We start from the raw sequence: 27568 nt of genomic DNA, 5'->3' as shown, positions 1-27568 counted from the left end.
CCTAATGGAACACAAACTGAATGCTATCCTTTTTATTCAAAAATCAAGTTTCAGCAGGTTCTGTGGAAAAATACAAATCTCAAAGAGGAAGATAAATATGTAGAAAGGGGTAATATATCTTATAGCTGTATATGGCGATTCATTTTCAAAGAATGTATTTACAGGAGATGCAATATTTCCATATGTGAGAAAAAGCAGCTTGTCACATTACCTATTTCATGAAGAATATATTCTGATTCCATTGGCTTTGACAGACTCTCATGCTCCACGCGGCAAATGAGCTTCTTCCCTCTATCCTCCAAGGTAAGGCACATGTCATAGTGGCTCCATATGACAAATGAACGGTTACCATTCCTATCAATTTGATCTTCTCTAAAGTTGCGCATTCCAGACGTGGGTAGAGGCTCATCATTTTTCCACCAGGTAATGTTGATAGAACTTGGATAAAAGGAGTGAATCCTGGCTGTCAGTACCAATGGATTTTCAAGTTCTGGCTTATCCGGTTCGCATGATATGGCTTCCATTACAGGATATGCTGTGGTCAGAAAAAAAGACAAGCATTTGTGTAAAATAATTAAATAAATATGTGTTCATTCTGGCCATCAAAATACAGATGATATGTGATAAGCTATGTAAGAACTTGCTATCTGGTATCTCCCGTGCTAACAAACACATGATAGAAAAGAAAACACAATATGGATATATCCAAAATGGCTGATCTGTGCATGGTATAGAATGTAATATAGGTCTCTAAGTAATTATTGAGCATTCAACAAGAAACCCGTGAAGGTGTAACTTGTATTTGTTGGTGAACAATGACCCACACAATCTAATGAAATGATCAACATATCACTGAGATAGAAAACAGTAATTCTGCATCCTATTAAAGGTGAAGGTAATGTGGGAACTATGTAAAAAAGTAATATGTGACCAATGTAACAATCCGCATAGTCTGTATGTATGTATGTATGTATGCATCAGGTATTTTTAGAGCGCAAACATATCTAAAAGGCAGCGGAGCACCTAAATGAAAACTATGTTTGAAAGTCATTACAGAGAATACACTATATAGAACATTTAATGTATAGAATAGAACATTAGTTTGTCTGCTACAACAAAATTCCTACAGCAACAGACTACACTTTCTTATCTTTATCACTTTTTAATTCAATTAAAGATTTTAGGATTGGAACGTCAGATTACAGTGACCATTTTGCCACAAGAGCTTACACTTGTCGTACATGGAACAGCACTTACTTTTCCAACTGAAGATCTAAACTCAAGAGTCATATAAAACTGCAAGAAAATTAAATGCAAAATGAGTGATCCAGAAAAGCTTTTGGTAGCAGCAAAAATTTGGTGGGAAGAAAATAAATTGCTGAACGGCAAAAGTCTGAAAGCCTGGGAGAATTTTACGAAAACGTTTGGTCTAGTCAATCCTAAACCAAAACCACCAAAAGCAATTGTAGGGTTCAAGGACCAACAGGAAACATCCTTTAGGCCCACAAGTAAGCAAATAATCCATCTTTCAACAATCCAAATGGCTAAACTAAGGTAAATAAAGAGGGACATTAACAGAGCAATTCACAGTCTCAATCAAAAGGGCCCTGTTCACAACTTACAGATGGAATTGATCAGGCTAAAGTCCAGTAAGAATAAAATCATTTGGTAAGCGAAACAGGAAAACGCAGATAAAATATGGGCTAAATTGTTATATGATGCACAAACCAACAACAGGTCCAGGTTTTGGCACACAGTGAACAACAAAGAGAAACCAAGGGGTCCAGGAATCAACTCCGACATAACTGAGGAAGCCTGGGTAAAATATCTACTGCATCACTTTAATAGGGAAGTGGATGAAATCAAACAAGACACTGTGGTTTGCCAATGTGACCGGCCGGCCCTAAAATGCCAAGCCCAGGAGATCCATTATTCGTTTACAAAAAAACAGATTGAGAACAGAGTAGCGAAAGGCAGAAAGGAAGGGGCGCCCGGGCCCAACGGCATTCCACCAATCTTATTTAAGCAGGATTCGAATTACTGGGCTGAAGCAATATTGCCTCTCTTCAGTTACATTATGGAAGTTGAAAGAATTTCAGATACCTGGAAGGGATCAATTATCTTGCTGATCTATCAAAAAGGCAGTAGGAATGAAGCGAAGAACTATAGGCTCATTGCAATAATTGATTTTGATGCCAAATACTTTGCGGGCCTCCTACTGGATGAACCTACAGAGTGGGTACCGGGGAAAGCCTTAAATTCCCATTAACCAAACAGGTTTCCAAAAATGCATGGGGGCAGCGATAAATACCCTCGCACTTTCACTCTTAATAGATGCAAACAAAAACATCAGTAAGCCGCTATTTGTTTTCTTTATAGACACAACAGCCACCATCGATAGCATAGACAGGGGGAAGCTCTGGGCAAAATTATCTGGTGGGGAAATAGCTTCGAAACGCCTGAATCAGTTAATTTTACTCCATTCCAAGAAAAGGATTCAAATAAAGCTGGGGACAGGGGACTGCTTATCAAGGAAAATACCAAGTAAGGGGTTTAAGCAGGGTTGTCTCCTTGTCCCGACCTTGTTTAATCCCTTTATGTCTCATCTTTCAACAGAGCTAGACAACTGTAAACGTCAGGCCCCGAATCTGGGGGGGGGGTCTAACACTGTAGAACTTACTGTATGCTGATAATCTAATATTAAATAGCCGAATCCCAGTCAGCTTACAACACCTTATAAGCACCATAAGTAACTTTTCAGATACAAATGGGTTATGTAAAAACCTAGAAAAATCCAAAGTGATGCTACTAAATCAAAGGAGTTAAAAACACCAACCTCGGTAGGTGCTGCGGGGTCAGCAGTTGGAAACAGCCGAAGCATATAAGTACCTGGGTATAATCTTTGACAGGAAGGGCTTGTTCCTGCAACAAAAAGCTGCTGTTAGAGCTAGAGGGACTACATTGGCCGTTGCACTAAAGAATATCAAGCACAAAATAACTGGCACAAACTTAACCCCTCTATTAGAGGTGCTTTGAGCAAGGCTTTTACCAACCATCACCTACGACAGTGAATATATGAGAGGAGAGATGAGATCACCCTGAATAAAGTGGTGTCCAAAGCCTTGAGAATAATATTTAACCTCCCACAGTACACCTTGCCGGCACAAATAAGGCTGGAGTTTGGCCTTCAAAAGCAGCACATAACACAAAAGGGTGCCTATGCCAAATGCTGGTACAAAATAAAGGGAGCTGAGTCTGGCACGCTGAACTCATATTTATGTAAAGAGCTGAAAAGGAAAAAAGACAGTCCAACCATGGCCTACCTTCAATGCGGCAATAAGTTCTCTTTACATGGCCTCTGAGAAACTATTAGACCCCGTAAATGTTTTAAGGAGCTTGGAAACAAATCAGTAAAGATACTGTCTCTGGAAGAAGATAAAGTCACACTAAACAGAAGGGCCCACGGATGGTTTGTTATCCAGAGTTCTTCAAGGTGCCTGGCGAAAACTTATTTGGGAATGGGTTTCTTGAGAACTATGAAAGAAAGTTATCTGCATCTGAGGTTGGGAATTCTACCGGCAAAGCAGCACCTTCCACCATGGAAACGTTTTGACACAACAAACGGCAGACTTTGTGGCGAACCTATAGAAGACATTTTGCATTTACTGTGCATTTGTAAGGGTCTGGACAAGGAACAAAGACTATTATTAAAACCACTCTTGAATCAAAGACAGATTCGAATATGTAGACAGGCATTGAAAGCTTGTTTCGAAGGAGGAGATATTCAGTTAGCCTGTAGACTGGTTCGCTTTATGGGCATAGCAAGAACAAAGTTAAATCTAGTAGCCAGCTGACAAAGTGGTCATAAATCTGTGAATATTGCTAAATCTAGAACCAGCTGTTTAATCTTTTACTGGCAAAAAACGAACTGATCTTAAAAACTCCTCATCGACACCCTGAAGATCACACTATCCTTCTATATTAGTTCGGTCATGTCTTTTAGGGTTTAGTACCTAGAAATTAGCATCAGTCTAATAACTATCAACTTGAACTCTTACGTTTTCTCATTGCACTTTAATGCTTTCACTGTATGTGAGGTTTTATATTTTATTTCCCAATAGTAGCATAAACACATTGCAATTTTTAAATTAATTTTAAATCAACCTCACTGTGATGAAATAGGTTGTTTTGCACAGGTGTTTTATCATGTAGCTTATTGCAAAGTTTTTTTATTGATCATGCAATAAAGATTATTACTTACTTATAAATAAATTAAAATAAAATCCTACAATACATTTTGCAATGAAAATGGTTTTAAGCAGGTTTTACACACCCTTACTACAGCTCACTGAAGCGCTATATCTCACCCTAAATGTACCTTGAAGTTAAATCTTATCCTAAATATACTTTAAAGTTAACCCATACTCTAGTCCAAGAACATAGTCCAATACTTCACGAAACCTAAAGTCAAGGTAACCCGGACCCTAATCCCAACTCTAACTAGCAACTTTATCCCTAACAATTAGTTTTTCATGTACCTCAATTATAACCCTCAATATAACTATAAACTTAACTTTCACCCTGAAGCTAACACAAATCCCACACCTAAACCTACATCTAACTCTTAGCCTGACATTAACTCTACCTCTATTTCAAATCAGTCAAACACTTAACCCTTTTAACTGCAGTGGTAATGTGTGCGATTCCCTTAAATGACATTGTCTGTAATGTTTCTTTTTTGTGCTTTTAATTCTTTGTTAAAACAGAACAATGGGGTGAACTTTGCATAGCCCTCATGCATTGGGACCAGTCACACTACAGAGCACTCATTCTGGATCTGAGAATATTAATAGGTGCAACATATTCAAAATATAGATTTAGAGCATCCGTTTTCAGTTTACCGGCATCAGGCTTCCACCTTTTCCATTTCCGTCCCCATTGTCTTGCCAGAGTTAGCTGGAAGAGAATTTCCTGTATAACAAATCGTTAGGAGTGGGCTTGTGCACCCCAGGATGATGACAAGAACCGTAAGGACTACAATGGTGCTTTTGGGTGCATGGACGGCATGATTACCCAACACCAGGTATAGAATGCTGTTGACTGCATGACTATAGAGATCTCTAATGAATGATATTATGGACGGGTCCACAGCCATTGACTCCTTGATAGCCTCCAGTTTGCTGTGGTTCACGTAATCAAAAGCAGCGTAAAATCCATACATGCCATGAATAGCTGTCCTTTCTTAGCAGTGACATATTTAGCAGTGATTAGGGCAAGGTTGAGGCATTAATATATTGTCCACCTCCCCTTCCAAAAGCCATATTGGGCTTCCGCAAGAAAGCTATTTTTTAGTTGCCCACTCTCCTAATACATTTAATAACAGTCTGCCCATTCGTTTTGCCGTACTGTCCAGAAGAGAAATTGGACAATAGTTAGCGGTCAGTAACGGAGCCTTCAAAAGTTTGTTGGTTAAAAAGTCATCTAGTGGGACCCTGTCAGGTCCAGATGCCTTTAGTGCAGCAGACTGAAATAGGACAAGTTCTACTTCATCTATGGAAAACTCCAATGCTGGTGGAGCACTAGGTTTTGCTGCAAAAGACTCTGTAGCTAGAGCAGACTGGTCCTGGAGTATGGTTTGGAAATGCTTTATCAATGTGTCCTCATCTATGTGGAGGTCTAGCGAAGGCCCGCTTTCCTCTTAGAAAAGAGAGCTGTTACCCACTTTCCAAAATGACTTACTATCTTTGGCTAGTGAAGCTAGTCTCAGATTTTCCCAGGCTTCCACAGTAATCGCCTTTTTTGTTCCTTCAAGCAGATTTATATGCAAACCTAAGGTTTCTAATATGGTTATGGTCTCTGGGTCGCAGTTAAAGTGCTTTGCGGAGATCTGCAGAGGCTTGGGAACACTTTTTTAAACCACTTTGGTGGGGGAGGCACGACTAGGGGAGTTTGGCAAGTTAATAAATCTTTTATAAGGGTTATAATGCTGCTCAGTGCTTCCATGATCTTGTTGCCGTCTGACGATGGATCTAGACATAAGCGGATCTCCTGATAAAAAGAAGACACAATTTTGTTAAGCTTTATGGTAATCTCCATGTTCTCCAATTTTAAAATTTAGACATTTGTTCTAGCTATAATTGGTTTGGGAACATTTTACACACCCACTTTTTTAGGAAAGCACCATTTGAACATGAGATATAATAAGGTATGATTGCTAAATTTAGTCAACACAACCTCTAATTTCCTAAAACTTCTGCTTGAATGCGTAAGGAATAGTATAAAATCAATACATGAGGTAGGCACTGTCCAGTAAAATGTTGCGGCCATTTGGCAAGTACTAGTGTGTTAGAATTGGGGGTCTCTAGTTGGCACAGGTATGTCCTTGTGACAACTAGGGACCCTCTCCTCTAGTCAGAGTAAGGGGGGTACACTCCTAGAATAACCCCTGATAACCCCCTTGGTAGCTTGGCACGAGCAGACAGGCTTATCTTTGAGGCAGTGTGTAAAGCATTTGTGAACACATACAGTAACCCAGTGACAACACTACGAATGGACACCACACCGGTTGTATAGTTATAAAAATAAGTATATTTTATATAGAGTTACCACAAGACCAATAAACGACAAAAATAATCCACAATACTATTAAAGATCAAGAGTTCTGGTTAAAAAGGCTTAAATCAAAGTTCTGTGCGAGTCGGTAGCCCTGTCCGGCTACAGCGTTGTTGAAATAACACAAAGTCTAACAAATCCAGCGGACCGCATTGATCCGGGCCCACTTAAATGTCGACAGACTCAGTCACGGTACCTTTTACTTGATGCGGCAGGCACGGACGTGCGAATCGGTTCCGGTGTTCATCACCGGGCAGAAAAAAAAGCGTTGCAGGACACGTTGTCCCTCGATGCAGTGCCGGCAGCGGCCCATTGACAGAGTTGGTGGATCCAAGGCGTGCGTTGCAGGGCGAGACGGTGCTTCGTTGCGGTGCTCCCAGCTTGCGGTGCAGCGACAGAGCCGGAGTTCGGGAGCTGGCATCGATCAGTCCGGACAGCGGTGCGAGTCGGGCGGTACGTCGCAAAGCATGCGAGGTGGTACCCAACTACGGTGCATTCACAGGACTCGAAGTCAGCAGCAGTGACCGCGTCGGTCAGACCAATACGAGTCGGTGTAGCGAGGCACTGCACGTCACAGTGTCCACCAGTCGCAGTGCAGGCAACAGCTCGGTGACGGCGTCAGGACGGAGTCGGTGAACTCAGAGCTTGCGTGGTTCGAGACGGACATTGTTCGATACGGTGCCTACAGGACACCGGGCCGGTGGTGAGTCGGTCACAGCTCCCTGCCTCTGTAGCCACTGAAACAGCATTTCCAGCAGCAATCCAAAAAAGCTGGTGAAGTCTACTGGTCCTGAGACTTCAGTCAGGGGGCAAGCTCTCTTCCAAGCCCTTGGAGATCCTTCACAAGTTGAAAGTAAAGCACAAAAAGTTCTTTCTCCTCTCTTTGGCAGTCAGGCAACCACTGCAGGCTAATCCCCCAAGCAGCACTTCAGCTTGGGAATAGTCTCTCCTCAGTTTCATCAGGTTCCTCTCCTCAGCAAAGGTTTCTTCTTGTAGTACAAAAGTGATCTAATTTCTTGGGATCAGGGTCCCATTATTTATACCCCAAAATCCTTTGTTCTCTGAGGGGAGAAGGGCCTGTGCCCAGTCCAAAAGAGTTCTGAAGCACTCTGTTTACCAGACTTCTCCTTTCCTTTCACAGCACAGGGCAGGCACATCAGACGCCCAACAGGAGGTGGAGTCATCATTGTGGAAGGCAAGTACAGTCCTGGAGCACTTTGATGACAGTCTTCCTTCTCTTCTTTCAGTGTGCAGGGCAGAGACATCAGCCGCATCCCAGGATGTGCAGCCAGCATTGTGGAAGGAAGGCACAGCGCTATTCAAGGTTCAGGTGCAACTCCTACATCCCATCTAGATGCAGATCTCTCTTTTCACCACTGTGCTGACTCATCATGCCTCTTGGAATTCCCCAGCCCTGTCACTCACAAAACCAGGCTAAGGAATACACAACCTCGCAGAGACAGGCTTGAAAGGTTAGGCAAGCAAATACCTACTTTCTAAAAGTGGTATTTGCAAACACTGAATGTTAAAACCCACTTTACTTAAAGATGTATTTTATCATTCTGAGTCCAGGCATACTAAACTTGAATTTCTACCATGTTCTCTGAGTCAGTTAGGATTATAAGATGTAATAATTCTACAAGCCCATTCTGGCCTATGGAGAACAGTTAGCCTTGCAAAAGTGAAAAACGAAAATAGCTGTAATTCACTATTGGGACATGCCACACACATCAGGGCTTGTCCTACCTTATACTTACAACAAACCCTGCCCTTAGGCCTACCATAGGGGTGACTAATATGAAGAAAAGAGAAGGTTTAGGGACTGGCAAGTGGGTGCACTTGCCCAGTCAGCATGACAGTACCAGACTGCACGCAGGCTCTGCAATGGCAGACCTTAGACACATTTTACCAGGCCGCTTCTGTGGGTGGCACAACCAGTGCTGCAAGCCTACTAGCAGCATTTGGATTTACATGCCCTGCGCACACTCAGTGCACTGTACTAAGGTCTGACAAGTAAACCTAATAATCAAGCATGGATTCACCATTTAATACATTTATTTACAGTAGGGAGAGCATATGCACTTTAGCACTGATCAGCAGTGGTAAAGTGCCCAGAGTCATAAAATAGCCAACAGGTAAGAAAAAATATAGGAGGAAGGCAAAAAGCTCAGGGATGACCCTGCAAAAAGGGCCAAGTCCAACATAGTGCATATTGGGTTGGCAATTTTCAAATCCTATGCCATCAACAGGTTGTTTAAAGCATTGCCATAATGGTCATGATTGAAATGTACCATTTGATTTTGGATCTAGGCCTACCCAGGGAATTCTTCTGGCCATTATCAGATGGTTTTGTATTAGATGACATATCAGCGGCATGCAACCACCAAAGCCGAGCCTTAGCCATAAGTTGAGCAGGTGATTCATTTTGAGGAGCTCTAAGCAGTGGAACCTAACCATGATTATCATTAAGGGGCAAAACCGCAGGTGGTAAATTTAGGGTCCATGTGTCGCTACGCCTTTTGGGATTAAAGAGGTTCTCACTGTCTGTATTAATATTAGAGGTTGTGTATCCACCAAGAATAATGGCCGCAGGATCGACCTGGTGCGTGCCTCCAATGAGGCCAGAAGGGTCTATGTTCAACTGGACTGTAGGCCGAGGGATTTCTATGTTACCAGGGCTGGACCCTTCTGTGCTAAGACTGACTATGGGCAAGTTTAAGTTTTCTTGTCCCTGGTGCTGGTTATGTTTAATGGAACCATGGCTCGGGATAACATGTGCTTGTACTACAAAGTCACCCTCCCTGACTAACACAGATTGTGTCCTTGAGTTTTTTCCACTAACTCAGCAAGAGTTTGTTCAATGATGTCTAATCGAGTACCGATCGGGTCTATTAACGTTTTCAAGTTCACTTCGATGTCCTGCCAACTTAAAGTCAACCTTGAACTGTTGGTAGGGGGGGGGGCTGGATACTTGCTGTGTCCTGAGAGAGATGTGCATTTCTTGTTTTTTTTCCACTGGTAGCTTGGGCAGATTTAGGTGGGCCTCTTTTCCTTTTAGCAGTAATGGTGGCTGCCTTGGGTGATGGCTGGTTTGTGGTGGAACAGACTGGTGTGAACAAAGATGTTTGGGGAGGCTCACAAGAAATGGGCTGGTCAGCAGTGGGAGGTATAACGGCCCAGCTGATTAGGGGTAAAGGTCGGGTGCCTGCCACCCAGCTCACATGGACAGCCTCCTCTCTGCGATTTCATTATCCAGGACAGTAGTTTATTTTGCCAAAAAGTTATCTAGTGAAGTAATTGTTACCTCCTCTGTTGCAGAGTGATTCACTTCTTTCCACCCCATGCTCCTGTAGGTTAGAAGATTAGGATGTTAGAGGGGGGGCCCAGCCCAGCCCAGCCTCCTCAGGGTTCTGACGGGCATGTACGGGCTTGCTCATGGCCCGGTACAGCCCAGGTGCGTCCCGCACCGCAGGTGTAATGCGCGCTTTTAGGTGCGAGTCCTTGCAGCAGCCGCAGGGGGTGTTGGGAGATGAAGTCTCCCAGCTGTGGTCATGGCTTTCTCCCCCAGCAAACGCATGGTGGCTTACAGTGCAGCAAGAGTGTTGCACGCTTTTAAGTGCGAGTACTGCAGCAGCAGAAGGGGATGTTGGGAGATGAAGTCTTCTCAGCGATGGTCATGGCTTTCTCCCCCAGCAAACTGATGGAGGTTTTATTTCATATACTCCCAAGACATACAGACCCGAATAACCTCTAGGTAGAGTCTACATATAAAGATGTGGCTAGCCAATAACATTAAGGTATTCAGTTGGGTGATACTACCATACTGATGGGTAGCAATCCTTATAGGCTGAGAACCGATTCGTGTAGAACTCCAGAAAACACATAAAATGTTGGAAAATCTGTAGGACTTCAACTGTATACATTGTACTTTTACACAGGGTAACTAGGTAAACACATTTAAACAGTGTTGTTGATTCCTATTGGTGTAGGAAGAGATGCTAGTAAGACATGGTGGTTGATAGTGTCAAAGGCCGCTGAGTGCTCTAGCAACACCAAGAGACGTGGGTCACCATTTTCATTGCTTGAATCAATTGTCATCTACTACCTCAAAGGTAGCAGTCTCTATAATACAGCAGTGGTTGTACCCACATTGGTAATGGTGGATGAGGTTAAGAAGATCAAAGAGCTGGTTAACTAAAACCCTTCAATGAATTATTTCTAGGAAAAGGTGCAGAACTCGTCTGGTACGAGCTTTCGTTTTTTCAACAGGGGAGTATATGATCAGTTTTCAGGTGCACAGATGACCTTTGTGACCTTAGTAGTATTTATAATAGCCAAGGTAGTTGTAAGAGCTTCTATGCAGTGACTTCAAAATAAATGATGGACAGAGATCATTATCACAGGCACCTGCTTTTAAAAGGTTGTAGGTCGGCAATAAAAGATGGGGGCATTTGTCAGGTTTAGAACCCGAGTGGTATAGTTGATAATTCTGAGAATGAGTGTGTTAATTTTTAAAATAAAGTATTATTGAAAATTGATTCATTTAAGGAATGGTCGTGGTAGAAAGGGGTTTGGCAGTGTTTGTCAGCTCATTATAATGCCTTACATTTGTTGGTATCCTGTTTATGGATTCCCAGTTGTAGCTACCTTGGTAGTAGCAATGTTTTACTAAAGGGACCTGCTATCAAGTCTTTTTAAAGAGACCAAAGGGATGCATAGTCTGTTGCCTAAAGCATGTAAGCAGAGGATGAAAGATTTCTACCAATGTCGAAAAGGTCAATAATTGTATTACAGTAAGGATTCCTCAACACAAAATCTTTCCCAGTTATAGGTAGAACGGTCATGGACATTACTTAGATGTCATACTTTTTTGTAGCTCATGTCACTAAAGGGGGAATGGTTCAAAGACTTTAAAGCAGGAGTTAGTCTGAAATCATAAAGCGGCTGATGAGTCAGGTGAAACAGCCTCCACCAAATGTCATTGATCAAGTGGCTCAGTGGTGGTAATTTAAGCTTTAGACAAGCTTAACATAAGTCTCAAGTTTTCCAAGAGAAGAGAAACTTTATATGCTACTGTTTAAGAAAATATAGATTATTTTAACATGAAAATGATTATTATCCAATCCTGTAATATATTGATCACAGAGATGTACAGACAAAGTATTGGGGTTCACACGTTTACGGTCATGTCAATTTAGCAAGATGTAATACTATTGCTGAAAAAAGGTATAACATGAGAAGATGTTGCGAATACCTCAAAGATCTCATGTAAGAGCTGATTGCACCTGCAGTTTACTTCTTACAGTTTCAGAGTTAAAGGTCAACTCAAGTAGAGTGACAGGGGCTATCTCTCAATTAGGGTCCCCTTGCTTCTGAATGAGTTATGTGCCCAATTATGGCATTGGTTTTTGATCATCTGTTTAGAAAAGAAGATCAATATTAATTGTTGTATGTCACCACGAAAAGCGTAGGAGCTCCGGAAGCATATGTGATGTTCCAAGTAAGATGTGCATTCACATTGTTTTCCAAACGACTACTGCTACCATGGGGTACATGAGCTTTGTTAGTAATGAAAATCACTATTACGTGACTTCCAACCACTGCATGGTTCAGTGGTAAGGGAATATTGAGGCTGCTGCTGCTGCACACAATTTAAAAATAAACTTTACAAAAAACTTTGATCGAAAAGTTTGAAGAGCAGCGGATACTCCCAAGGTCATAGACAGAACCTCAAATGGGGGCATGTCAGCACAGGTTTGCTCTGAACCTGCTTGAATATGTGGTAAGATGTAATGTGCCTTTCACCTGATGCAGTGCATATCCGCCCTTTCACAACCTCCTGTGCACCTGGAGCTGTTGGTTGGATACCAATGGTGGCCTCCAGCTCTGTGACTACATCTTTGATTTTTAATAAGTAGCTATTTACCCTTGTGTTAAGAACGTTGACAATGAGCTCCTTAGTCCAAGGAGGACAGAATTGACACGATGTATTAATTTCTCATTTGAAGGGTAAACATTTAAGAAATGTGCGATAAAAAGTGAAGAGGGGTATATGCTGGGAAACTTTAACCTGGGTCTAGAAACAAAGCTGTATTTACTCATTGATTCATTTAAACAGTTTTTAGTCTGAGACAGCATGATGAACAGTGCCTGACACTGAAAGGTGTTACAGACCGAAGCACTGAAAGTTATGATGAAATGTCATACTCTGGGCAAAAAAGAATAATTGACTGGATAGCAATATTACTTCACTCAAGTGGGAGGAGATGACAGATTTTTCTCAACATATTGACATGGAGAATCACATACACAAGAGCTTGATCATTGATCAAAAATAAACATGTTATGAAACTTGGGTACTGGCACCAGAGAGGGGACAAGATTATGTGGTCACCAGCTGCAGGACCACAAAGGCGTATCCCAACCCACAACAAAGATCTCTAGGTCGTGTCTTTGTTTAATTTTAATGCATTGCCCTTCGAACAACTAGCTACTCTACAAAGATAATATTCAGAATTTATTTGGCTCAGATTCGAGCAGTGATCTAAGAAGATGATAATTTGTATTGCATAGGCACAATTAGCAAAACTGAACCAAAAAGATCCAGTAAATCGAAAGAGCTGCTTTTCTTATATGGTAAAAATGATTGCACTTAAAGCTACTTACCGTAACGTAATATCTCGTAGAGACACAGTCTAGCTGCAGATTCATTAACGTTTTAATTCTCCCCAGGGCCAGACTGGATCCAGAAATTTTTCAGCAGTACCTCTGTGTGCCAGCGTTGTATGACTCCGAGATGACGTAGCCTCTGGATATGACGTCAGTGGAGCCATACAAGTTCCTTCCACGCCAGAACGCAGACCCACTGTAGAAACTGGTTGCAGAAACAGTGTGCCAAAAAGATCAAACAATTATGAACCATTAATAAATTCGAACCAACAAATGATATGTTAATACCAGACATGGATTTCAAAGAAAATCCCAAAAGAATCAAGGCAGCAAAGGGCTACATGAAGCCCTGCATCATGATAAAGAAATATCATGTAAAGGAAGAACACCTCACATTCTATAGTCCATCCATCAATGAAAATGAATGGCATGGTAACAGGACAACTAGATTTATAAAAAAAAACGAACTGTTTAATGAATCACCTTGACATAGTAATAGTGCCAATACCAGGTGTGATAATACCAAACAAAGACTTTCAAAGAAAGAATAAATTAATCAATACTGCTCACTGGAGTCTAATCCTGTGTGAAAGAGTTGACACCCCCACTCTACCAACCACAAGCATTTGGAAATGAGTGGCATGGCAACAACTGAAGACAAACTATGGGGTCTGGTCACATTTTGTTGAGTCCCAACATGAGTTGGGACATTGATCACCAGTATATAAATCCAGTACTGAAAAAGGGTATAACCCATACCTCATGAGTCATTCGCAGAGTGGGGAGGATGGGCAGGGAGTTAATGAATCTGTGGCTAGACTGTGTTTCTACCAGATATAACGTTACTAAAGGTAAGTAACTTTTAGATCTGATAGAGACATCTAGCTGCATATCTGCAGCCTAATCCTATGAAAGTCCTTAAAGAGAACCAGCCAGTCATAACTAGCAACTGACCAAATGTACATAGGAATAGCAGAAGAAGAGCCTGACTAATATTAGAATCCATTATCAATTTCACAGAACATATACATAATAAACCCTACAGGCCAGAAAGAATCAGCTCTTGAGGGAAAACGGAGAAAACCCCTAAAGATCCATCCGTCCATTATCAGACAATGTCCTGTAATCCCAAAGAGGATAGAGAACTCGTTGACCAAAAGGGCCAAGCACCGGAGAAAAACCTTACAATCAGCATTGTTCACGACAATAAGGAAATAGCAGAGAAAGAGCTGCCTTGATAAAATCCAAAAGAAGGACTCTCAGAACTCATTACAATTATACCACGATGAATGAACATCAAAAGAAAGATGAACAATTGTACCTCCATGGTATAAAGAATTTTGTTTGCATGCAAAGACGACTCAAAGGTCACATAATGTACTATAAAGAAGCTAAAATGACACCAAACAATTTTGTATAAAATTGTAATACAACCATGCATATATGGACATATATATATATATATATATATATAAAAATATAAAAATATATGTTCATAAATATTTCACCAGAGACTCTGATGGTAAGACAAATTGCAGAATTTTGCTGGCCAATATGAACTGCCAGACCGCAAGGGTTCACAAAGCTTGCTACCACACAGTCTTCAGTGCCATGGTCCGACAGACAGTCCAAGAAGACTTAAAGTTGAGAACACGTACTTGAAGCACCAAGTCAAGCAGGAAAGAGAAGCAACCGCATCTCACCATGAACCCCCTTTTGTTTATATATATATATATAAATATATTCGAACACAATCTGACTTCCTTCGTCAGAAAAACGACAAGCACATTGGAATCCGGTATAAAGAATTTAATTCTGCAAACCCCCCTCACCCCAGACAGACGCGTTTCGCTGTAAAAAGCTTTGTCAGTGTCAGTTAGTGCTCTAATTACAAAATCATTTTAAAGCCCACCAGCCTTTCGTGCTTGCATCAACATAGAAGATGGACAATACATGCAAAGAATCGAGGCGGCCATCTTAAAGTGTACCTGTCAACACACATTTCTATTACTTTTCAATGGCTGAGACTATAAAGTGCATAATAAATTACAAAACATTAACATAATAGTAATCTCATATATGTACATACTTCATTTTGCCATGCATGACATGAAAACTTCATTAATTCGTAGTGACTTATTCCAACTTTTTTTGTCAACATCATTTTGATTTTTTTGGGGATAAATCCCCCTAAGTTAGCCACTACTGCTTTTTCTTTGTCTTTTTGCCCTGTATGGGCTATATTAACTGTTTTTTTCTATTCTTAATGAGCTGCAACATACTATCGGGCAACATTATATAGGGACTAGTTTTATTTCTTCTAATGTTTCTGGAGAATACACCCAATGACTGTTTGTGGCAAGAGCTCTGTTCTATATTTCTAACTACCCCTGTTTTGAAGGGTTTCAGAGATGAACCCACATCTCCTCATCATTATTCAGACCCCAAGGTGTTATTGTTTTGAGGTCAATAATGTATTTTGATTCCAAAATTCGGAGTGCCTTTTCTCTGTTACCGCCTCTTTCTGCTTTTGAAATTTGATCCATGCAGTAAAAGCTGAGCAGATCCCTATTGCTCTGGTGGTATACGGGAAAATGTCGAGCGACCGGATAATTCTTATCCTTATTCGTTATTGCTCGCATGTGTTCTAAAATCCTCAGCTTAGTGGCGTTTATAGTACTGCCTATATATCTTTTCTTGCATGGGCACTCGAGGCAGTAGATCGTGTGGTCAGAGTTGCAATTGAGGAGATGTTTGATTTTTCTGTAGGGTCTGTCTTCACCTTTTCTACCTGGGAATTCTAGGACTTTTTTTTACTGTTTTTGCAGGCTTTGCACCTTAAACAAGGAAAAAATCCTTTTGTTTCCGTTAAAGGTGCAGGCGGGGGTTTGGAAATGAAGTGACTATGGACTAGATGGTCTGATAATGATTGACAGCGGCGATAAGTGATTAAGGGCCTATCTGTCAACTGTTTTTTTAAGATATTGTCCGTGGTCAAAATGTGCCAGTTTTTTTGAAAACTCCGTACTAGATCACCCGATTTGTTATTATAAGTGGTAATCATTCTTACATTGTTATCTTGTTGGGGTTTATTTAAAAAATATATATATATATAAATATATATATATATATATATATATATATATATATATATATATATATATATATATATATATATATATATATATATGGAGCAAAATTCTGTTCCCAGTTTGGACCACAGAAGTAACGGACCACCACACGGTTTGGCAGAGTGTCACAGCGAACTGTTATTATTCAATTGACAGCAGTTCAGGTAGGCATGACGCGTTTCGGGCAGGAACTGCCCTTGATCACATAACGGAAATGCAGATTGTATCACCTTAAATAGCGCACACACTCGTTTTTTTCTTTCTATAATCACACCACGTGTTCTAGTAATCAAAAACATAGAAAACAGACTTTTTTAGCGTGTTTGGTGTTTTACATGTGCACGAGGAATTGCAACTTTGCCCACATAGATAAAAGTATAGCAGCATATATATTGCACTAAAAATAGAGATTCTTTCAATGCAGTTCAAATTGCAACGAAAATATGACCGCTTAAATGCGTATTGACGTGTACCAATATTAAACCAATGTCATAATACTTAAAACCATATAATACAACTATCGTGTTTTATAAATAGTGATCCAGTTAATGAAACCTTTTGCAATCAATAAATAACATATAAATATGTTAAAATAGTAAAAAAATATACCTCCAATGAATAAAATGGTCAATTGGTAATTTACATAAATAAATATTATGTTAAAATGATTATGCAAAAATGGCAATTTATCTTTTAACTGACTATAACGTAGCTGTTATGCAGTCAAGTACATATATTGGCTCCTAAAAGTGGCACGCCTAAAGGTCACGTTGCTAGTAAAAAAGAATACTATTTATAAAGTGCTAGTGCTGACCTATTACAATTAGGATAGCATCTCTACCCTTGAGCCGCTGGTTTCTAAAGCAATAGATGACCAGATATATACAAAGTCAACTTCCCATTATATAAAGTGCTGAGTGAAATGAGTGCAACCAAGATAGTGTAAAAGGTTTAAAAACATAGTGATACTCGGGAGAGATGTAAAATCATAGGTTCAGTAAGTGTCGCTCAAGGATCTTAGTAAAATTAACTACGTCTTATGCTATAGTTATCTAGACAGCTGGCGATGTTATGGACCCAAGTGACATATATATATATAATTTTTATTAAACGCAGATCAAATATGAGTGACACATATGGAACAGGGAACAGTTGAATACTCTGTATACCTAGTTGCTAACTAGAACTTAGAATGAAGTCCAAAAGCGCTTTTCAATATTATTGACAAAAGAAACAAGCACAGACGACCACACGTGTGATATCGAATAAAATTTGCTTGCAAGACTGACAAGTATATACATACGTTAACAAATATATATATATATATATATATCACATACACTTCTTCAAGAAGCAACTGCCATGATTTCTCAAGGACTGTTAAGCACGGGGAAAATTAGATACACACCCAAGAGGACAGGTAATATCTAACCTTCCTTCAAATGCTAAAAAGCATTGTAGGAGAATAAGAAGAAGATCTTTCTATCAAGCGTACAAACTACTAGCATGAAGTATGACCCAAAACAGTCTTATCCGTTTCTGACACTGCCTATCAGACAGCTTAAAGCACAGAGTTCATACCAATATGTTCCAAATTTGAATCAATAAACTACCTATATTCTCCCACAAAAGAGGGGGGCAACAAACATGTGTATTCTAAAAACATACCATGAAATCTCAATTTACCAGCACAACTCTTCAAAGAATTGAAGCACTCATAATAAATATGCAGTCCACTCAAGAAAAGAAAACGAACTGCACTTATTATCCTGGTTAACAAAAATCATAGTGGTATGTAAATATAACAGAACCACAGAAAAAGGAAAAGAATGGCAATTAGCTCACTACAATAGCCCTTAAAAGAACATATAAAGAAGTCCACGATGGACTAATCTGTATATCAGAGAGATCTAATAATAAACAAATAGACTAAGGAAGAAGTTCTTCATTAGAGTAAAATAAAAGAACAAACGAGCTACACAGCTGCAAATACAATCCGGAGATTAATAAAGTCAAATCCGGAGTCAAATACTTATTGAAAGAAAAAAGTAATGCTTAACACTAACACTACAAAGACAAAAGCAGAGGCAGGATTTAAATCCTTAAACTTAAGAGCCACGGGCATGGCTATATAAAGCATAAGCAGAAAACATGACAAGGTCAAATTACAAGTGGACAGCCATGAGGCGTTGTATCGCTGAATCTGCACGGCTGTGAAATAAACAGACACCATCAAAGGGCATGTCTTTCAAGCTCTCACGAACATTATCGGGGAATATCGACTCACGCAACCAAGCGCATCTATGGAGAGGATTAGGTCGAGCCATAGCTCTGCCAATTGATTCGGTGGTGTCCATTGCTGATTTAATATTAAACTTTGCCATCTCAAAGCCATCCTGCACAAGCTGAAAGAGTTCAACCCTAAACCCTCCAAGAAGGGGAAGAAGCAGATGGTTGATAGAGTCGCACAAAGCATATGAAGCCCTTCCTAAGACACAAGATGTGTTTAACAACCTCAAGGCTGAACTAGTCGACGCAAAGATATTCCGGCCACACAGCTCCAACCACCTAGACTCTGAACCTGGTGGAAGAAAAGGAGAGACATCCAAATCGGCGAAGTTGTGGCAGTTTGCACGACAAGAGCTTTAATAGTAGGGTATTAAGAAAGACAAGCAGGGTCGTCCGGACCAGGACAATGGTGATGCGGAATGGCACGATCAACAGAGATACCTGACATCGGCCTAGACCAAGTACCCAGGAGAATATCACACAGAGACTCTCCACATGTAGAACGGGTTCAACACATATGACAGCCTGATGAAGCAGATCCAATAATGGATCAGATGACAAAGTCACAGAAGGAAGCTGCAATTTTAATACCTCAACAGCTCTCTTAATAACCTCAGCGAAAGCTGCACTAGACTCTGTCGCCATTTATGACGGAGAAAGCAGATCATAATTTGGCGATGGTTTCAGGCTACTATCCCCACCGAATGTTGCCAAACAACCTTCTATAAGAGGATGACCAAGACGAACCAAGCAGTTGACATCAGCAGCGTCTGCTGAGCCACCTTGCAACACTGGAGAATTATCAACAGAACCAGCTTCATCCTCAGAATGTAAAGGAGAAGCTACTGGAACTGTGGTGGCTAGAGTGGCATCTCCGGTGTCGATCGGCATTGGGACAGCGTTGTATCGACATGCACCATGAACGGTGTCTCTGGCGTCGACCGGCGTAGTGTCTACCTCCAGTACCACCTCACCGACACTGTTGGCTTCACAACTGGAAGCCGCACCGGCTGTATACCGCGAGTCGAGGTCATCTACCGGCACCGAGGGTGAGTCCACCAGCGTGTTTCTAATCGGTGTACCTTCATTTATTGGGGCCCAAAGGCATACTAGGGGGAGGTATGGACCCCAGAACAGTTCTGCAGGGCATGAAAATATGCCTGCATCTGGGTCACAGTTGCCCCTGCTCCAAGATAAGGAGGGAGGCTCAGGGTCTACTCTTGTGCTACATCCTCTGGTAAGGAACAAGAGGAACCAGCAACCACGTCACAAAGCCATGAGGCCAAAGGCCTCCATGACCCAGATTCCTTCCGGTGAGATTTTCGAGAGTTGGTGAGCAGCGCCCACTGGAACGGCTCCTTGAATGGCCCCATGCAGGAATCTCAAAGCGGGAAGGAGACTGATTTATCTGGACTCTGATCAGGAGAGTCGCACCATCAGCAACTTAATTTGCCTTTCCCACAAGGCCTTAGGCTTCAGCCTCTTACAGGCATCGCACTCCTCTGAGTTGTGGTGTTTTTCTAGGCACCACATGCAGATGGGATGAGGATCCGTAGCCGACATCTTGCATGACTTAAAACCTGAAGGCATGGGTGCACTGTTCTCGGACGTAAAAAGCATTGATATAGGCCCACCACAAAAGGCCAGAGTAACCACTTCTCCAGATCCGGACGCCGTCCCCCAGCTTGCTGAGGTACTGCAGAAAAAATTCCAGATCCAGACTGCCGCCTGGGAAGAATTCAAAAGTTAAAGAATCTATGGTTAGATGTCTCTATCAGATCTAAAGGTTGCCAGAAATGGTGGCAGCTGGCAACTTGAGAATGATCTGTGAAATGTGAGACGCTCCAGGTAACTTATGTTACTATCAAATTCAAACATGGGATTAGGATTTTATGTTACCACATAACAAACACTTGAATGAGATATCTCATAAAATGAAGGCAGCTTACACATTCTTCAACCAAGGACCTTTATTAGTAGGACAAGGTTGGCCCCTGTATTTGACCTGCGCATCATGGCAGTCGGCCCGAACGTATGGATTTTCCCTGGTCAAGCAGATTATGCTTTTAAGCCCTATATTTGTAGATTTTCTTTAAAAATGAAGAACTCCAGTTCTATCTTTTGGATTTCTTTGTCAAACTTATTTTTATTGGTTTAGTCTTCATGACAAATAATGGCAGTAGCAAATTGTGACATTTCCTAGGAGCCTTATCAATACTCTAAAGGTAATAAAGTTGATTATCGGTCGGGGAAATGCTATACACGTTTTATTTTCAATGCAGTCATTTGCCAGTTCTAGAAGTTTACAAAGACAGTAAAACTCCCACCACAACTTTTCACCCACCCTCCCTAAATTTAACCAAATGTTATAAAATGGATGGCATATCCAAGTGACCTGCATACACTATTAAAAGGGAAGCCAGCATTAGACAACATATAACCTATTGTTAACGTTGTTCTGGCTATTGTACTCCTAGCTTAGAACTGGATGAGGTGCAGTGCTCTTATAGTAGGGGGGCATGTCATCAGGGGTAGCCCCTGTGACAGGTATGATACCAATGGACCTAAACAGTTTTCAAAGTTTTTAAAGTTATCCCTAAAAATATCCGCCATTCCCTCCATTGTGAGTGCCTTCCAGAGGTGGTCATTGCATTGAGAGTCAGGGCAGGTGCTTCACTTTTCCTCCATGCCGCTGCAATTGCACATTTGGCCACTCAGACATACCCATGTAATGGCTCTACCTCCCTTAGTCTGGTATTTCAAGCCGTTATCTTTGAGGCAGACCAATGCGAATTCGGGAGTGTCTGGGACAGGATATGCCAAAATATCTTAAATTTTGCTAAAATCTCCATCCAAAAGGGGCAGATCATTGGACAGTCCAACCAGATGCGGCGGAAATCCCCCAAAAGGCCATAGCCTCTCCAGAATAATTCAGAGGTAGCAGGAAAGAATGCTTCAGTCTTGTGGGATAGAGATACCAGCCGTAAAGTATTTTATAATGTGCTTCCCTCATGCCTGTCGAATTGTTGTTTTTCGTTAATATACTTCCAGAGGATTCTCCACTGCCCCTCAGTATTCTCGAGCCCTAATGAGTGTTCCCGGAAGGCATGGCCAAGGTGAGTGCAATGTAGACAGCAATAGTGCATATAAAAAGGAAATTACCCCTCTAGAGGGTCAAACCCTCCTCACAAATCCTTCTATGGGTGTCAATTCTCGGGTAGCGGTGGCCCTCACCGCAGGGTTTAACGACCTGTGTTTGAGCTGAAGGTAATGGAATTGTTCAGTGGAGGGAGATGAAAGTTGGGTTGACAATGCTCAAAAGTTAAGATATTGTAGTTATGGAAGAGATCAGATAATGTCAAACAGCCTCTGTCCAACCACGCATCAAAAGGTCCTGGCTGAACTTTCGGGGGAATGCTGGATTGAAATGAATTGCGTGTAAGTGGAGGGAAATGTAATGGAATTGGTCAGTGGGGGTGATGAAATTTGCGTTGACAATCCTCAAAAGTGAAGATATTGTAGTCATGGAAGAGGTCCGATAAAGTCAAACAGCCTCTGTCCTGCCAAATATAAAAAAGGTCCTGGCTGAATTGTCGGGGGGAATGCTGGATTGAAATGAATCGGGTGTAAGTGGAGGGAAATGTCATCCACTCTGTAGTCGTTTTAACCTCATCCCAAACCTTAAGAGTAGCCTGATTGGGGGTGTTCAGATAGGATTTCCGGGACCGGTCTTCCCTTGGCTTCCACAGCACGTCCCAAATAGACCTGCCCACTATTGCCCTATCCTTGTACAGCCACTGCTTATTTTTGATTCTCTGAGGAGCCACACAGCAATTACTCTCAGTTGTGCTGCATTATAGTATAGGTCAAAGTTAGAAAGGGCCACACTACCGATTCTCTAGATCGTCAGAGTAGTTTAAAGGATAATCGCGCCCTTCCATTCTGCCATATATAATGGGTGATTATTGTGCGCAGTGTGGGAAGAAAGTCACTGTCCAGACTCATAGGAAGGGCCTGGAATAGATATAACAGATTCGGGAGAACGGTCATCTTGACCACATGGATGCAGCCCAACCATGAGATGTATAGTTGTCTCCACCGTTTAAGCTCAGTCTGCAACTATTGTAATAGGGGGAAAGTTTGCCCTGTATAAGCCATCTATACTGCTGTAATCTTGATACCTAAATATGTATGTATTTTGCCCATTGGAATGGAAAGGCACTAACTACTGAGGTCATCTCCACCTCTGGGATGGTGAGATTCAGGTGAAACGACTTGGATAGGTTGAGACAGAAGCCCCCTATTTTTTCAAAAGACTGGAGTTCGTCTGAAAGGGCTGTCAGGGAGGACCGCAGTGCTGTGACATTAAGAGGATATTGTCAGCGAATAGAGAAATCTTTCTTTGTACAACCCAAACCAGATATCCCTAATGTCTGTTAATGCCCTGATCCTGGCCGCTAAGGGTTCAATACTTAGAGCAAACAATAAAGGTGACCAACTAAGTGGTCAACTTAGTCTTGTCCCGTCTACCCAAAGGAAATGAGGCTGAACTGATTCCGTTGACTAACACCCTGCAACGTAGTTGAATTTAGTTTGCTCTAATCATTTTAATAAAGGCCTCGCAAAACCCAAATTGCGGAAGCTTTTGGAGGAGAAAGGGTCAATCAACTCAATTGAAAGCTTTTTTTTGCGTCCAGCCCTAACATTGCTGGAATCTGGTGTTTTGAGGCCTTCTTAACTAGGCGGAACGCTCTTCGGACATTATTGTGAGTTTGCCTGCATTCGATAATGCCCGATTGGTCCGAGTGGATTAAGTCCGGCATCATGTTCTCTATACCTAATTGCTAATATTTTGGAGTACAACTTGGCATCCAAATTTAATAACACCATCAGCCTGTAAGAAGTACACAGCTGTACATTTTTTCCTGGTTCTGGTATGAGTGATATCAAAGCTTCACTCAGAGTTGGTAACCGCTGTTCCAGATGCCTTGTGATTAAAGGTGTGTGTCAAAAGCTATCTCTGAGACAAAGGTTTTATTAAAATGGGCTGTTAGGTCATTTGGCCCGGGGATTTACGGCATTTCAGTGCCTTGATTACTAGCCGTACTTCCTCCTCCGTTACGGGGGTTTATGCCACATTATATGTCTGGTTGGCTTGATACAGAGTATCAAAAAAAATACCATATATCTTGGCCTTACTCTCTTCTGAGCTCTCCTGTTCTCCCAGAGTGTCACCAATTTCCCCTATGTATTACCTTTCTCTCTTCTCCCTGAGGTGTCTAGCAAGATTGGCCCCTTTCCTATTTCTGTGTTTGTAGGAGATGCATCGCAAGTGTAGTAGAATACATTCTGCTCTGTTTGTGTATATCGCATTTACTGTCCCCTTCAGTTCAGTAAGTTTAAGTTGGAGGGCACGCCTGGCTACTAATTTATGAGCCTGCTCCACCTCACGGAGTTTCTCTTCCTAAACTACGAGTTTATTCGCTCTCTGCCGATTTAGAATTAAATGTAATTCCACACATTTGCCCTCAGCACTGATTTGAAGGTATCCCAATTATTCATTGGGGGGGTATCTTGTGGTAGAGTCATTTGGAAGTATTACCTAATTGTTGCACGCAGCTTGTCTCTTAATAGTCTGTCACTCATAAGGGAAGCAGGAAAAAAACAACTATATTTTAGGGAAGTGAATGCCTCAATCAAGACAAATGCAAACCAGGGTGTGATCCGAAATAGTGATAGGGTGAATCTTTGCAGCTTGTAGAACGCTCAAAAGACCTTGACTGAGAAAGACGTAGTCTAGGGGTGAGTAGGTCTGATGTACATGGGAGAAATATGACAAGTCTTTCGTGGTGGGATTGAGTGTTTTTCAGGCATCCCTAAGCCCCAAGTCCTGAAAAGCTACCTGTGGGGGCACGGTGTGGGTGGGTACTATCTAAGTCCCATGCCATGTTTGATTGACATCTCCCATGAGTATTAGCTGTCCTTCTGCATATCCCCCCACCAGAGCTAATAAAGAGGTGATAAACACAAGTTGGCCCACGTTGGGTGCCGAGACAAATGTGTACAAATTCCCCAGAAGTCTACCCTTCACCATTACTAATCTCCCATTGCTGTCCATCTTGTACCCTTCTGGCTGAAATAGAGTGGAACATCAACGCCACCTCTTTCTGTTTCGTACCTGCAGAGAATTTATTTGGGTAATTTTTGTGTTTCAGTCTGTGGTCATGACATGTATTGTGATATGTCTCTAGTAGCACCACTACATCAAATTGATGATCTAACAAATATTTCCAAACCTTTTGCCGCTTAAGTAGCGAATTGCAACCACTAACGTTGCAGAATACTGTAGTGATCATCTTAAGGTGAATCAATTTTTCTCCTCAGACTTCCCAGGTCTCCTTCCAAACCCCCGCCTCTTTCCTGCATAGCTGCCCCCATCCCGAGGCTCTAAGGTACACTAGTCAACCCAAACGTTTTGTGTGCTTCCCTGGTACTTGAAACTATAACCATCCATCCATTCCCCATAAAAGGAACCTGTGAAACATTAACCCAAAACCCAACCCATTCAAAACTTGTGGGACAACTATTTCCAGTTCAACATTACCATCTTGATAGTGAAACATTACAGCGGGCGACTCAGTCAGAGCCCCCTGCCACAGCTATCTAAAGAAAGCTTCAAACCAGAGAAAAGATCCTCCTAGAACAATTTGATATTTAGGAATAGTGTTAAAGTCCCCCTGCTATCCCAGAAGGAAACTGAACAATTTCGCCAGAAAAAGTGACTCGTATTCTTCTCCCCCAGGAATTTTACTCCTCTGAGATTACAATATCCATTGATATTTCCCGAGCTGGAGTTGCCAGGAGCAGATCTCATCACTTCTTTGGACTCCATACTCTATGTTGGGTGAGCCACTAGTTTCTCTTCTCTTGGTCAGTGGATTGACCATGTGAGGAATCTGAAGCATTCTGATGTGGCAGCCCCTAATGTCCAGTGCTTCCACCAGCTCCGTGACACAGCATGGTTTTTTGTTAAAGTCAAAGGCTAGGCCCAAGGAGTAGGTCCATCGAAATTTGATGTGGTCTTGTCATAGTTTTCTAGTCACTGCTCTGAAATGGCGCTGTTGTAGCGTGGATTGAGCCACGTCTTGGTACAGGGTGAATGTGAAACCTTTCAAAGTTATCGTGTCTTTTTTCCCGGGCCACTTGGAGTATGACTTCTTTCACCTTGAAAGAGTGTAGTTTAATAAGTAAGTTGCAGGTTCATTTATGGTCCCCTGGAGTCTGTCGCCCCACTCGATTGATTCGCTGTATCTTGATTTTATTGTGATCTGACCCCAATATCTCAGCGAACAAACCTATAGCGAATGCCTCTAGGTCAGGCCCATCCGCCTTTTCCTCCAGATTACGAATCCTGAAATTGTCCCCTCTAGATCTGTTTTCTAGATCCTAATTTTTCAGGAGGGTTATATTTAGTTGGGCCTTGAGGTCCTGCACTGTGACTTCTATATCTGTTGCGTGTTGTTTGAGCTTAAGAGCTTTGGCCTCTCAATCAAGCATTCTGGTGACTATTGAGCCCTTGTCTTGTTGAAATAAGGCCATGCGGTCATTGAGGTCCGCTTTTAACTGGTCCATTGATGCGGCTATGTCCATTTTGAGATCTGCACGTAGTTTAGTTTTGAAATCCCTAAGGGAGGCAAGCACATCGTCGTTAGTTAGCGCCATGCCGCTCCCGGCCTCGTCAGCCTCTCGAGTGTCCTTTTCTACCGGGATGAAGTATTAGGACACTCGGATGGAGTGTTTTTTGGTGGCATAGGAGCAGTCCAACACCACCCAGTGCATGAGAGGCCCCAGCCTGGTATTAGGACTACCCTCCCCAAGTTGCAGCGCTCGAGCCAGCCACTCAGCATGCACACCTGGTAAAGAGACCTCTCTAGCTGAAGATATGATTTGTATTCCTTGGCCCCAGCTACTCAGTACCGAGGCTCAGGTCCCCTGAGCAGGCCAATGGTTGGCATACTAGGGTCAGGCAGGGATCTTCCGTTGGTGTTCGGTGACTTCGGCCGCAGCACCAAATTTATCTTGTTGACTTCTTGCTTTGGGACTATCAAGACTCTGGGTTCACCCAGTTAAGGGTTGGGGGATCTCGCCCGGGACCCTTCTATATTCATCAGTTGCAGCGCCTTTGGTCCGCCATCTCAGGGTTAAGCAACAACAGCCGTAAGCCTCCTCGTTGTCCCATAAATTATTAGCCGACGATTGTCACCTTGGTCCTTGGCTGTGCCCCTCCACTTGTGAGTGCGGGTCTCTCCAGGACAGCCCATCCCCTCCTTGGGTGTCGCAGGAGTGCCAAATCCGCCGGCCTTGCCCGGCAGCAGTCACCTCTGCTCTGTCTCACTAATGCCACCTTTGGGGACAGCCAACAGTCGGTGAGTCATTCGACCCTCTCCCTAGGGGACTGGTTCCGACATTTTAGTTGTCATCCAGAGTCTCCCCATCTGTTCAGAATCAGCCCTCTAATCTGGGTATTGAGGGCAGAAACCAGTTGCCATCTGATCTCTGGGTACTGATGTGAGCGATTCTTGTCATAAAAGTAGAAAATTACTCTGTTCTCCCCAAATAAAGTGCTGTGGTGGCAGAGCCATCGTGGTTCATGTCCACCTGAGACATCTTGCCTGGCCACACCCTCCTACGTATTGGATTTTTGTATTTCTGGTCTTGTCTTGTTCATTACATGAAGCACTATTTTTCTAACCTGATGTGGATTATTTTTGTGTTGTGTTTTCACTGTTTTATTGTATTAAGTGTTGAACAAATGCGTTATACATTGCCTCTTAAGTTAAGCCTGCCTGCTCAGTGCCAAGTTACCA

General features: G+C 42.0%; 1 protein-coding gene across 1 annotated transcript in view; it reads right to left on the bottom strand.

The window, feature by feature from the left end:
* Positions 1-27568, bottom strand: part of LOC147663993 (uncharacterized) — a 264963-nt gene that overhangs the window by 97778 nt on the left and 139617 nt on the right. The window contains exon 7 of the mRNA XM_086950021.1: positions 212-535. Within this exon, the coding sequence (XP_086806147.1) occupies positions 212-535 (324 nt within the window). The remainder of the gene's footprint in view (positions 1-211; positions 536-27568) is intronic.

Source organism: Lissotriton vulgaris, unplaced genomic scaffold (assembly GCF_964263255.1).
Source record: "Lissotriton vulgaris unplaced genomic scaffold, aLisVul1.2 SCAFFOLD_1406, whole genome shotgun sequence".
Lineage (NCBI taxonomy): Eukaryota > Metazoa > Chordata > Amphibia > Caudata > Salamandridae > Lissotriton > Lissotriton vulgaris.
Note: the sequence above shows the minus strand (reverse complement) of the source record. Positions and strands in the feature narration are given on the sequence as shown.